Source organism: Typopeltis vanoorti, chromosome 14 (genome assembly GCF_054136105.1).
Source record: "Typopeltis vanoorti isolate ZY-2024b chromosome 14, IOZ_Tvanoo_1.0, whole genome shotgun sequence".
Lineage (NCBI taxonomy): Eukaryota > Metazoa > Arthropoda > Arachnida > Uropygi > Thelyphonidae > Typopeltis > Typopeltis vanoorti.
Genome location: NC_143562.1, coordinates 39857555 through 39872769, shown reverse-complemented (window position 1 = coordinate 39872769; position 15215 = coordinate 39857555). Strand labels below are relative to the sequence as shown.

Sequence of the window (15215 nt, the reverse complement as noted above, 5' to 3'; positions counted from 1 at the left end):
AATATAACAAAGATCTCTATTTAAGTTTTGAGATCTGGAAAAGGCACATGACAAGGTGCCAAGAGAGAAGCTATTTGAACTGCTCCAGTTATATGGTTTCAATGGGGCATTATATCAAGCAATACTTAGTCTGTATTTGAATTGTAAGTCAGCAGTTAGAATTGAAAGAAGTACAGGAAGATGGTTTAATGTTAAATCTGGTTCAGACAAGGATGTACATTATCCCCTCTGTTATTCATTATCTATATGGATCACATTATGAAGAAAAGTGGTATTAAACCTCATATCAAAATTGGAGATGTTAATCTCAGCTCTTTGCTTTATGCAGATGATGTCATACTTCTAAATAAATCTGCTACAAGTCTGCAAGATTCCCTGACTAAAGTGAATAACTGTTGTAATAGATATGGTATGAAGGTCAGCATTAAAAAGACAATGAAAATAGACAGAAACATTGAAAATATCAACTGCATTGTGAATGGAGAACCTATAGAACAAGTCAAACATTTCAGGTACTTAGGCACGATTTTTAGTGAAGATGGTAAAGTAAATATGGAAATAGACAACAGAATCAACAAAGCAGGTATGGTAGGAAGTCAATTGAATAAATTTATATGGAATAAGAGAGAAATTAGCCAAAATACTAAATTAGCTGTATACAAGACAGTATTCAAACCAATTTTAACTTATGGATCTGAAAGCTGGGTCAGAAGTAAAACACTTGACCAAAGGCTAGAGACCGCAGATATGAGATTCTGAGAAAGATTAGAGGCATGAACAGATGGCATCAATGGCAATATTATATTAAAAATGAGGATATTAGGAAAGAACTTGACATTGTCAGCATCCATGAATGCGTTAGCAGAGCTAATCTCAGGTGGTATGGTCACTTAAACAGAATGGGAGAGGAAAGATTAGCAAAAGAAGTGTTTTCTGACAGGTTGGTAGGAAAAAGGCCCAGAGGTAGACCAAGATATAGGTGGATTGATTCAGTAAAAAGTGCCTTAGAATGTAGAAACATAAGATCTGATAATGTTGGAGTCTTGACAGGTAACAGACTGATTTGGAGGAAAATTGTAGATAGGAGGTTGGTAATGATGTAATTTTTCATGTAGTACTATCATATCCTGTACACCCCTTGAGGGTATATATAAGGAATTTGATGATGATGGTGAATCCAGAACTAGCTCTAGAGAGAAATATATAACTTGTTCAAGCAACTTCAAACCTCTAATAAATGGGGAAGTGGTCTCACTCAGAGCAATAAAATCACCTTAAGATAATTACAAACATCCTTGCCTAAGGAGGGATTCAAACTCACAGCATGTTGGGCAGAGAGCAGATTTGCTAACTACTTGATCAACAAAACTGCCAATCATACTGGAATTCAAACATATGAAAACAGAATAACTAGATTTCTGGATTCATATTCATTTAAAATGTGATTAATATAATATTTATTAATAAAACAAATATCATTAGCCCTCCTTAACTCATTACTATCATATATCAGTAATAAACTAACAATTTTTACTTTCTCGCCTTTTTTGCTCACTTCTATCAAGTATTTCATATCTTCTTTCATACTATATATATCATTTCCATTAACATATTCCTATTAACAAATGTATACTTAAATCATTAGCTCACAAGCACTATAATCTCTACCTTTTCTTCTCTGTTTCTCTATTGCTTTTTGTCATCTCCTTCATTTCAGTTGCCGCAATGCTCAATGTAATGACTGTCGTCAAGTGCGAATTTTATTATCAAATCATCAAGATACTATATGACTTCTTTTTTCTTATTTGAATTGATATACAATGCTATTATTAATGTTCAATGATAACTTATGAATTTCCACGCTTTGTTTCCTGTCACTGTTCTCCTTATTTTTCTTTTTCTGTCTTAGTTCCTGTAAATGTTTTCTGCTTTCTAACTCCCTGGTTCATTTTTGAATAATTATTTTAATCATGAAATTTCATATGCAATTTTTCTTCATTTAAGTCAAAAATATATAAGTTCTCATTTCCAGATTCCATATCATGATTCTTACTTTCGACTGCTCTATTGTTCTGCAGTTTCCGGTGCCATTTTTAAAAAATTACATTAATTTAACAAAATGTCTTAAAATATATTAGCAAACGTATACTAAATGCAATAAAATCAGTAAAAACCACAACAACATAGTAAAAATACACTAATCTGAAGACATGTCATGTACTCTCAGGAGGTGCACAGATAATTATGATAGTACTACATGAAAAAGTTACACCATTAGTTACTTCTGATCAACAATTTTCTTTCAAATTAATCTGTTATCTGTCAAAATTCCAATATTATCAGATCTAATATTTATGTCTTTTAAGGTGCTTTTTCTTGTATCAATCAATCTACATCTGGGTCTTTTTCCTGCCTTTCTTGACTTTTATACCACCATACTTCAGCATTTCTGGTCGAGTATCATCTACTCCTGCGGCCTTTCCACATTTCAAGCTTTTGATGACTTTTTCTACTTCAAGTATGGATATGTATTCCTAACTGCATGCCTGATCAGTGTTTTTTTTATCATTGTGCTGTCAACACTGCTTGTTTCATTTAGCAAATTTTCAAAGTAATTACTCCATACTTCAAGGATATCTTTTTCTCCTGTTTTCATGTCACTTTTATCATCTCTAACTCCTTTTACAGCACTCTTTCCTCCATTCCTAAGTTTCTTCAACAATCCCCAGAATATTTTGCCACCTTCTTGATATTTATTTTCTATGTTCTTGCCAGGGGTGCTTAAGGGTCAAAGCTGTATAACTGAGAGGAGATCTCCACATAGCCTTTAAAGGAATACGGAGAACCGATCAGGGCTTCTGACCTAATGTCCAATCCTCACCTTCTCGTGGTGCGCCCTGTTGGGTATCTACTTGGATACTGAACGAATGAGGATGGGCTGGCAATTTGGAATTTAGCCGACCAAATTGTATTCTTATTGGTTAAACCAAAATTAAAAATGATGGTATGACATGACAAAATTTCATTCCGGCTGGGGCGTCGCACGGTTAAACAAGGCCCCCGTTGTTTTCTCCAGGGAACCAGGGCGAACAGCGAAAAGTCAGCTACTGGAACAAATCTGAAAACAAACCCCAATTCAACATCACCAGAGTTAAAGATCGGTACTATCAATATAAGAAGCCTGAATGGCAAAGAAATGGAGCTAGCTGAAGAATTAGATAAGTACCAGATCAACATAATCGGGGTGACTGAAACAAAAAAGACCAAAACTGGTGAGATCTTTCTGAGCAATAAATACAAAATGTTATATTCAGGCAATGACAATCAAGGAAAAGAAGGAGTAGCCATAGTATTCAACACAAAATACGAGGCTAATCTTCTTCAATGGCAGTCAGTCTCAAGTAGAGTAATGTGGGCAAATATGAGAATGGGGAACTGGACAATGAGACCTATTTGTGCCTATGGTCCCACAGAAGATTCTACTAAGGTAGAAATGGAGGAATTTTTTGAGGTTTTAGAAAAAGCCACTGACACAATGAAAAATGAAAAGTTGGTCCCTGTTGGGGATCTAAATAGCAGAGTAGGAAATGATTGTGAGACATACAAAAATATTTTGGGAAAATTTGGAGAAAAGAGCAAAGCTAATAATAATGGCAAATATCTGTTGGATTTCTGCTCAGGACATGGACTGGTTATTACTAACACCATGTTCCAACATAAAAATGTGCACAAATTCACATGGAGAGAAGAGGCTAGAAATAAGAAAAGTCTCATTGCCTATGTTATTGTTGATAGTGATGTTTTCTCCCTGGTGCAGGACACCAGAGTGTACAGAGGATTTGAAATTGGAAGTGATCACTATTTAGTCTTGAGCAGGATAAAATTGAATTTCGTATTGAAAAGAATAACATGTAAGAAAGTTTTAATGCAAATAAAAGTTGAGCAGCTCTCAGATGTGAACTGTAGACTAAAATACAGAAAGATTATTGAAAAGAAAATGAAAGAGTTTGAGAACAGAAATCAAACCTTGGAGATTGAGTGGCAAACTCTGAAGAAAACATTGATTGATTGTGCCAGAGAGGCATGTGGTGAGGTTGTGTGCAAGGATAAAAAAATCAGAACTCCTTGGTGGACACAGGAAGTTAAAGAGGCAGTGAAGGAAAAGAAGAAAGCATATCAAAAGTTCCTGGCAAATAAGTCAGCTTTTACTCTTACAGAATAAATGTAAGAAAATGTAAGAAAGCTAAACAGTGTGTAAAACTAGCTAAACAAAAGTCATGGGAGGACTTTGGCAAGAATATAGAAAATAAATATCAAGAAGGTGGCAAAATATTCTGGAGGTTGTTGAAGAAGCTTAGGAATGGAGGAAAGAGCGCTGTAAAAGGAGTCAGAGATGATAAAGGTGACATGAAAACAGGAGAAAGAGAGATCCATGAAGTATGGAGTAATTACTTTGAAAAACTGCTAAATCAAACAAGCAGTGATGACAGCAGAGTGATAAAAAACACTGACCAGGCATGCAGTCAGGAATACATATCCATACTTGAAGTAGAAAAAGCCATCAAAGGCTCGAAATGTGGAAAGGCAGCAGGAGTAGATGATATTCGACCAGAAATGCTGAAGTATGGTGGTATAAAAGTCTTACAGTGGCTGCACTGCATAGTTCAGAAAGCCTGGACAGAGGGACAAATTCCTGATGATTGGAGTAGAGCTCTCATAGTACCCATATATAAAAAGGGAAATAAAACTGAATGTGAGAATTACAGAGGTATTTCCCTACTGAGTGTTCCTGGCAAGATCTATGCAAGTATACTTGAGAAACAGTTGAGAAGAATTGTGAAAGAAAAGCTTGGTGAAGAACAAGCTGGATTCAGGCCAAATAGAGGCTGTCAGGATCAGATCTTCACTTTACGACAAATAGTTGAGAAAGCATGGGAATATAACAAAGATCTGTATTTAAGTTTTGCCGATTTGGAAAAGGCATATGACATGGTGCCAAGAGAGAAGCTATTCAATATGCTGCAGTTATATGGTGTCAATGGCGCATTATATCAAGCAATAATTAGTCTTTATTTGAGTTGTAAGTCAGCAGTTAGAATTGAAGGAAGTACAGGAAGATGGTTTAATGTTAAATCTGGTGTGAGACAAGGATGTACATTATCACCTATGTTGTTCATTATCTATATGGATCACATTATGAAGGAAAGTGGTATTAAACCTGATATCAAAATTGGAGATGTTAATGTCAGCTCTTTGCTTTATGCAGATGATGTTATACTTCTAAATAAATCCGCTACAAGTCTGCAAGATTCCCTGACTAAATTGAATAGCTGTTGTAATAGATATGGTATGAAGGTCAGCAATAAAAAGACAAAGACAATGAAAATAGGCAGAATCATTGAAAATGTCAACTGTGTTGTGAGTGGAGAACCTGTGGAACAAGTAAAACATTTCAGCTACTTAGGCACGATTTTTACTGAAGATGGTAAATTAAATATAGAAATAGACAACAGAATCAACAAAGCTGGTATGGTGGGAAGTCAATTGAATAAATTCATATGGAATAAGAGAGAAATTAGTCGGAACCCTAAATTAGCTGTGTACAAGACAGTGTTCAAACCAGTTTTAACTTATGGATCTGAGAGCTGGGTCAGAAATAAAACACTTGACCAAAGACTAGAGACCACAGATATGAGAGTCCTGAGAATGATTATAGGCGTGAACAGATGGCATCAATGGCAATATCATATTAAAAACGAGGATATTAGGAAAGAACTTGACATTGTCAGCATCCAGGAATGCGTTAGCAGAGCTAATATCAGGTGGTATGGTCACTTAAACAGAATGGGTGAGGAAAGATTAGCAAAACAAGTGTTCTCTGCCAGGTTGGCAGCAAAACGACCCAGAGGAAGACCAAGATATAGGTGGATTGATACGGTACAAAGTGCTTTAGACGATAGAAATATAAGATCTGATAATGTTGGAGTCTTGACAAGTAACAGACTGATTTGGAGGAAAATTGTAGATAGGAAATTAATAATGATGTAATTTTTTTCATGTAGTACTATCATATCCTGTACACCCCTTGAGGGTACATGGCAGGAATTTGATGATGATGATGAATATTAGGAAAGAACTTGACTTTGCCAGCATCCAGGAATGCATTAGCAGAGCTAATCTCACTTGGTATGGTCACTTAAATAGAATGGGAGAGGAAAGATTAGCAAAACAAGTGTTCTCTGCGAGGTTGGCAGGAAAACGACCCAGAGGAAGACCAAGATATAGGTGGATTGATACAGTAGAAAGTGCCTTAGACGATAGAAATATAAGATCTGTTAATGTTGGAGTCTTGACAAGTAACAGACTGATTTGGAGGAAAATTGTAGATAGGAAGTTAGTAATGATGTAATTTTTTCATGTAGTACTGTCATATCCTGTACACCCCCTTGAGGGTACATGGCAGGAATTTGATGATGATGATGATGATGCAGACAACTTCACCACATGCCTCTCTAGCTGAATCAATCAGGGTTTTCTTCCAGGGTTGCCAGCAAATCTCCAAAGTTTGGTTCCTGTTCTCGAACTCTTTCATTTTTATTTCAATAATCTTAGTGTATTTTAGTCTACAGTTCACATCTGACAGCTGCTCAACTTTTATTCACTTTAAAACTTTCTTACATGTCATTCTTTTCAATATGAAATTTAATGTTATCCTGCTCAAGACTAAATTGTGATCACTTCCAATTTTAAATCCTCTGTACACTCTGGTGTCCTGCAGCAGGGAGAAAACATCACTATCAACAATAACATAGTCAATGAGACTTTTCTTATTCCTTGCTTCTTCTCTCCATGTGAATTTGTGCACATTTTTATGTTGGAACATGGTGTTAGTAATAACCAGTCCATGTCCTTAGCAGAAATCCAACAGGCATTTGCCATTATTATTAGCTTTGCTCTTTTCTCCAAATTTTCCCAAAACATTTTTGTATGTCTGACAATCACTTCCTACTATGCTATTTAGATCCCCAACAAGGACCAACTTTTCCTTTTTCATTGTGTCAGTAGCTTTCTCTAGAGCCTCAAAAAATTCCCCCACTTCTACCTTAGTAGAACCTTCTGTGGGACCATAGGCAGAAATAAGTCTCATTGTCCAGTTCCCCATTCTGATATTTGCCTAAATCACTCTACTTGACACTGCCGGCCATTGAAGAAGATGAGCCTCGTATTTTGTGTTGAATACTATGGCTACTCCTTCTTTTCCTTGATTGTCATTGCCTGAATATAACATTTTGTATTTATTGCTCAGAAAGATCTCACCAGTTTTTGTCTTTTTTTCTTTCAGTCACCCCCTATTATGTCGATCTGGTACTTATCTAATTCCTCTGCTAGCCCCATTTCTTTGCCATTCAGGCTTCTTATGTTGATAGTACCGATCTTTAACTCTGGTGATGTTGAGTTGGGGTGTGTTTTTAAATTTGTTCCAGTAGCTGACTTTTCGCTGTTCGCCCTGGTTCCCGCGAAAACAACGGGGACCTTGTTGAACCGGGCAACGCCCCAGCCGGCATGAAATTTTGTCATGTTGTACCATCATTTTGTATTTTGGTTTAACCAATAGGAATACGATTTGGTTGCCTAAATCCCAAATTGCCAGCCCATCCTCGTTCGGTCAGTATCCAGGTAGATACCCAACAGGGTGCACCACGAGAAGGTGAGGACTGGACATTAGGTCAGAAGCCCTGGTCGGTTCTCCGCATTCCTTTAAAGGCTATGTGGAGGTCTCCTCTCAGTTATACAGCTTTGACCCTTAAGCACCCCACATCAATTATGTGAACATAGTATTCCATTTAATTTTTTCACTGCTCCATCTCTTTTCTATTTGATTGCTTATGTTGATGGTTATCTTCAGTTCTGTTGAGTTAAATTTCCAGTGGCAAACTTTCGATGCTTGTCATGATTCACTAACAAAACAATGGTATTGATTAACCAAGTGACATCTCAGTTGGCATGCCAAATGATCAATGTACCATCCAACTGTTTGTGATTTTAAGTCAGTACAGATTATAATTTGGTCACATAAATTTCAATTTGTGACTATCCTCATTCATTCAGTATCCAGGTAGATAACTAATAACACCATGCAAAAAAATGAAGAATGAACAATAGATGATCAGAAGTGAAATTCAGTTCTCTGCATCCCTACAGCTATGTGGGGATCTTCTCCCAGTTATCTAGCTTTGAATCTTAAATGACAATGGTTATTTTTACAGAGTCAAATTCCTGTTGTAAAAGAGTAGCAAAATAGCAGATGGATGCAGACTAGGGTTATAATTTTTTTTTTGAAAAATATGTAATTTTTTATTACTTTTTAATAGTAATACAAAAAGCTTTTTTAATAATGAACTAATAATGTTGAATGCTCATGTTTTCTATAAGGCAATCACATAAAATAATAATATTCATAGAGAGATAAATAAATATCAAAGAATAATCATAATGGACATTTATGAAACACAGAACAAGAAGAGAAGCAATTTTAGTAATTCTTACCTGATCTTCAATGGCATGACCACACTGCTCAGATGGATCAATAAGATAAAGAACACATGCCTGCAAGTGGACTAAAGCAGTAATAGCTTGCATTTCAATGGTATTTCTGTCTTCTAAAGGATGGTCCAATATACCAGGAGTGTCTATTATCTAATTGTAAAAGTAACAATGAAGGAATAATTTGGGTGTTGAGTATCAGTGACCTTTAATAAACATTACTTCTGCCACCAATTAAAAAAAAAAAATTCAATTTTCCATTGCTAAACCTTTTATATCTACTGTTTTTTTACATTTTTATAGAGTATGTTCTGAAAAACTCTTGGGAGAGGGGGGGTAGCTGTAGATCAGAGGTTCTTCACAAAAAATTTACTAACATTTATATTAAAAAAAATGAATCAATTTTTTGTAAACAATGAAAAAAAATTTTTTTTTAATTAAATTTTTTTTTCAGTGTTTACAAAAAATTGATGCAAATGGCTCCCCACCATACCAGCTTTGCTTATTCTGTTGTCTGTTTCCATATTTAATTTGCCATCTTCACTAAAAACTGTACTTAAATAGCTGAAATATTTTGCTTGTTCTTAGGTTCTCCATTGAGAATGCAACTAAAGTTTTCTATGTTCCAGCTTATTTTCATAGTTTTTTTTTTTTTTTATTGCTGATTTTCATGCCAAATTTGTTACAACAGTTATTCACTTTAGTTAAAGAATCCCAGATATTTGCACTGGATGTGTTTAAGGAGTACATCAACTACATAAAGCAAAGAGCTAAGTTTGATATCCCATTAGGTTTAATGACACTTTCTTTCATAATACCATCCATATTTGAAGAGGAGATAGTGATGCATGCTATCTTAAACCTGATTTTACAAACCATCTTCCTGGATTTCCTTCAATTCTAACTGCTGACTTACAACTTAAATATAGACTATACGTTTGTTCTATATAATGTTCTAATTATACATATAATGGTAGCGTTTTGAAAAGCTTTTCTCTGGGCACCTTTGTTATATGCTTTTTCCAGATCTGCAAAAGTTAAGTATAGACCCTTGCTATATTCTCATGATTTCTGAACTATTTGTCATAAAGTGAAAATCTGATTTTGACAACCTTTATTTGGCTTGAACCTACCTTGTTCTTAAAGTTTTGCTTACACAATTTTTCTCAGCCTGTTCTCAAGTATGCTTGCATAAATGTTATCTGGAACACTTAGTAGAGAAATTACTCTGTAATTTTCACATTCAGCTTTATTCCCTTTTATTAAAGATAGGAACTATGAGAGCTATACTTCAATCATCTGGAATTTGGCCTTCACACACCAGGTCCTATGAATTATGCAGCATAGTCACTTTATACCTCTATATTTGAGGTATAAAAGAACCCAACCTCCTAACATATAATGAAAACTTTTATCTGGTATTTCTGGTAGAATATGGTTGAATAAGGAGTGTTACACCTGATATCTTGAGAATATAGTATTCTCAGTTATCATGGTGTAACATGAAAAATAAATAACATAAATAAAAATCCTTGCATAAAAAGGATAATTTAGTTAATGTAATGTTCTTGCATCCAGTATAAATTGAGTAAAATGTAAAGGTCTATTGTTTAGTTAAGATAACGAAAGAAAAGAATGTATTAAGATGTATTATGACTAAACAAGGAATTTGTATTAAATAAGTAGCTAACTAAGAATTAATATAGTAATGCGATTAAGAATGAAAGAGTTAAGTGCATAAGTATAAAAGAATGAGTCATGAAATACGCTATGTAAGAGGCTACGGATTAAGCTTTAAGTAGAATTCTGAGAAAAGGTTTGAAAGGGGGTTAATATAGAGGCTAACAAGAGAAATAACGGAATATCGCTTAGGGCCTATGCCCGGATGGGAACTTCGTTACAAGTTGCCGATCAAAATGACGTATGGCGGCCAAAATGCCACCCAACTGGTAGACAGACGGAAAACAAGTAGGAGGTGGGGAAAAGAAGTAAGAAAGAGCGCCGTTAGGGGAGCAGCTATAAAAGGGTTGGTAAACCCCCCTTCGTGGCTCTTTCTTTTTGACTTTGGATTTTCGAGGAGTAGGCTCTTTTGGGTCTTGGGGGAGACGTTTAGGTGGTCAAGGAGGCTTGAGGCCTTTTTGCCTTTTTGCGAGAAGAGAAAAAACGTTTGGATATTCGCGGTGGTTTTAGTTTGGTTTTCTAGTGGATTTCACGGTGTTCCTGAGTGGAGAGATATGGCATATATCCTCATGCCACAACAAGGAATCGAAGGTGAACGGGAAAGATATTCCCGTATTCCTATGTAGAAAGCGAAATATACCAGAGAGTCATAGGAAGCTGTGAAAATATCAATGTCCTCATTTCGGATAGTACAGCTGACGGCGCAGATGTTCATATAGCCCTGAATTGCAAGAAGTTATGCAAGCAAGTTCGTTCAGTAGAAGGTGAAGGCCCGTAAGTGCAGCTAAAGAAAGGTATTGTGAATTTTGTCTTATGTTAACTAGAAGTTGTATGTGATAGATACCATTGTCATATTACGGAACTGTTTAAGTGATTAGGGAGAAATTATAATAGGACTTTAGAGTTTGATAGAGAGTGTTAAAAGTAAGCTAGCTAGAGTTGATAATTTGTGAATAATTAATTATCCTAAGAATCTTGAGTGTCTACTATATTGTAAAAGGAAAGTTAATGACATAGTTGTGTGTTAATGAATATTGAGTTTGATTAGTGTAAGTTGAGTAACCAAGTAGCCTGAGGAATTTGGATGCCTAGTGTGATGTGTAGAGAATCGGAATTGTCATAAATATGTGCTAGAGTAGTTAATGTATTTGTTAGTGTACTTGGAGCTGAATAATCTATTAATGTGAGATGATCTAAAACTTTTATGTTAAGTGAATTCATGTTTTGTATAAAAATTTTGTGGCGGCATGATCATAGTAACCTTTGTCGAATCATAGCCCAACTACTTGTATTAAGCAAATTTTAGTGTGTAAGTAATTTAGTTGTGTATTTTGATATGTACCATGTCTAGAGAAATAATAAACCTTTTGTTTAATGATAAAAGAAGTTGTCTGATATTGCTAATCCAATGCACTGCTTAGAAACATTCGAGCCTAACCACGCGGGGAATTAATGTTAAGAAACGGGAAGTTTAAGGAATTAATGTTGAGTAATAAGAAATAGTGTCACGACTGCAATAGTTACACTTTCAGTTATTTGAGTTCCTTTCTCTGTTTATGTATAAGATATCTTAAACTAAATATCCCAAAGGGCGCAGTTAAAATACAAATACTAGGGATACTACAGGGAGAACAATAGCTCAGGTATTAGTGGAAATTTTGGTGGTGTTTTAAAATTAGAAGTTAGAAGAATATAGACGAAGGCAGTTTGTAAGACAAACAAACAAAGATCGTAAGATAGGGACATAACAGGAGGTTGGGTTCAAGGCTATGTTGTGAATGGTCAGTGTATCAAGCACTGGGTTTGATTCCCACCCATGTCAAAAACCTTTGTCTGGTCTCTTTCGACTAAAGGTGAGTTAGCCAGTCTCATATGGAGGTAGAGGGTTTTTTCACCTGGAAATTTGGGTTTTTCATCCCTCAGAACAGGCAAACTGGCCCTGTGAACACATATGGATTTACATCCATGAGTACTTATGACAATATATGGAAGAGATAGGGTCTTCACCACATGCCGTTATGCCCATAGTCAACCATGAGTCACATCATGATAGCCAACCTCCTAGATAGGAGATGACATACAAAGGGATGGGATGTATACAAATATAATTTAATTTTTATTGCAAAAATTATTATCTCTGATATTCACACATATAAAAATAACACCTCTCTTTCAAAAAAGAAATAATTGGATTACAAGTGATGAATACATTTTATGTCAGAAATTATTGTGGCAAATGTGGAAAAAAAAAAAATTGTATCCTAATGCAATAAAATTAATCTAGCTTAAATATACACACTGGAATTTAATAATCATGCAAAACTATTTAAGATAAATGCAATGTAAAGTGGCCCAATGGTCCTTCAAACTTCTAGTAAAAACTCACAGGTTCATCAAAAAATGCCACATAATTTAGATGAAATAATAAGCTGCAAACTTTTTAAAATGAAGAGAATGATCATTTTCAAGTATTGTGTGATAATTTTGAGGAATGAGCAAAGATAATAAATATGCAAAATTTGCACATACAACTAATAAAAGACTATCTCCTATTCTGCATGTTTCTTCACATAAATATATTCCAGTTAAATTACATTAATATTTAAACTTATTTAATCATCATCAAATTCCTGCCATGTACCCTCAAGGGGTGTACCGGATATGATAGTACTACAGGGTGTCCCAAAATTCACGCAAGATTTAAATTTAGCGCCATTTCTGCGGTAAAGTGTTGCCAACGAGAAAAAAAAAAAAAAACAGCGTGACAGCTGACAGTTCAGGGTTATTAAAAATGACCACACACAGCGAAGAGAGTTCGTTGAATGGATTATGGAACAACAACAAGTGGATGCTTATTTTTCGAGCAAAATCATCTTCAGCGATGAGGCTCATTTTCATCTTGATGGCTTCGTTAATCGACAAAATTGTCGCATTTGGGATTCAGAAAATCCACGAGTGATTGTTGAGAAACAAATGCATCCACAACATGTTACTGTTTGGTGCGGATTTTGGGCTGGAGGCATCATCAGTCCATTCTTCTTCGAAAATGCAGCTGGTAAGGCAATAACAGTTAATGGTGCTCGCTATCACGACATGATAATACAGTTTTTTGTGCCTAAACTGCAAGATATGGATGTGGACGACATGTAGTTTCAACAAGACGGTGTCACATGCCATATAGCCCGAGAAACAATTCAATTACTGCATGAGTCATTTCCTAGTCATGTAATTTCCCGTTTTGGTGATCAGAATTGGCTGCCCAGATCATATGACTTAACGACGTCAGACTTTTTTCTTTGGGGTTTTTTGAAGTCTAAGGTCTATGCCAATTTTCTATGTTCTTGCAAAATAATGCAAATTTCTTGCAAATTTCTATATTTTCTATGTTCTTGCAAAAGTCCTCCCATGACTTTTGTTTAGCTAGTTTTACACAGTGTTTAGCTTTCTTACATTTGTCTGTGTTCTCTCAGAGCACAAGCTGACTTATTTGCCAGGAACTTTTGATACGCTTTCTTCTTTTCCTTCACTGCCTCTTTAACTTCTTATACCTTGGAGTTCTAATTTTTCTATCCTTGCAGACAACCTCACCACATGCCTGTCTGGCTGAATCAATCAGTGTTTTCTTGAACTCTTTCAATGTTCTCAAAATCTTTCATTTTTTCTTCAATAATCTTTGTGTATTTTAGTCTACAGCTCACATCTGAGAGCTGCTCAACTTTTATTCTCTTTAAAACAAAATGATTAAAATAAAAAAAAGCAAAAACAAAAGACGTCAGACTTTTTTCTTTGGGGTTTTTTGAAGTCTAAGGTCTATGCCAATTTTCTATGTTCTTGCAAAATAATGCAAATTTCTTGCAAATTTCTATATTTTCTATGTTCTTGCAAAAGTCCTCCCATGACTTTTGTTTAGCTAGTTTTACACAGTGTTTAGCTTTCTTACATTTGTCTGTGTTCTCTCAGAGCACAAGCTGACTTATTTGCCAGGAACTTTTGATACGCTTTCTTCTTTTCCTTCACTGCCTCTTTAACTTCCTATACCTTGGAGTTCTAATTTTTCTATCCTTGCAGACAACCTCACCACATGCCTGTCTGGCTGAATCAATCAGTGTTTTCTTGAACTCTTTCAATGTTCTCAAAATCTTTCATTTTTTCTTCAATAATCTTTGTGTATTTTAGTCTACAGCTCACATCTGAGAGCTGCTCAACTTTTATTCTCTTTAAAACAAAATGATTAAAACAAAAAAAAGCAAAAACAAAATATAAAATGATGGTACAACATGACAAACTTATTTAAATTTTAATAATTTATTTCTTATTTTTCCTTCTAATGATAATTCACAATTATGAAAGTTGCTACTCACCTGCCACCGCAAGTATTTATAATCTGTGTGACCAACAAAGAGAGATTTTGTCGTGAAAGCATACGGCTGTACATCAACATCTGCCCGAGTAATCTACAAAATGAAATTAAATCTGTAATAAAGTACCGATAAACATTAAGAATTAATAAATAAGCAGCTGAATATCTCAATTGAATGTATATTCAATAGAGGTAATCAACTTATGAAATATAAAAATATGAATAAAATAGCAATATATGAAATGAAAGTTATACAAATTTTTCTTTGAAAATGTGACCCTTTGAAGTTATTATACAGAGGCACAATTTTTCAAATAAACTAACTATCTTCCATTACCAAATTGGTGGACAATTTCACTGTATTCTTTATGTTGTTCATATCAGGTGATCAGCATATATCAGTATCTCAAAAAAATCTGATTCAACAAAGTGAAGAAAATCATGAGAAAGCATAAAAAAGGAAGCTGCATCCTAGAGTTCTGTGGACTATTATTTAGCAAACAGAAAAATGTGTCAAAAGTATACGCATAACACATATTTTACAAAAATATAATAAAATTTCAATATTTTTTAGAGTAATGGTAAACAAAAATTTGCACTATTAAAGCTTAAGGATATATGAGAGCAAACA

At 34.8% G+C, this 15215-nt stretch overlaps 1 protein-coding gene across 1 annotated transcript in view; it reads right to left on the bottom strand.

The window, feature by feature from the left end:
- Positions 1–15215, bottom strand: part of Non1 (nucleolar GTP-binding protein 1) — a 177060-nt gene that overhangs the window by 75183 nt on the left and 86662 nt on the right. Inside the window, exons 6-7 of the mRNA XM_090403341.1 lie at positions 14586–14678; positions 8548–8697 (exon numbers count right to left, since the gene is read on the bottom strand). Of these exons, the coding sequence (XP_090259467.1) occupies positions 8548–8697; positions 14586–14678 (243 nt within the window). The remainder of the gene's footprint in view (positions 1–8547; positions 8698–14585; positions 14679–15215) is intronic.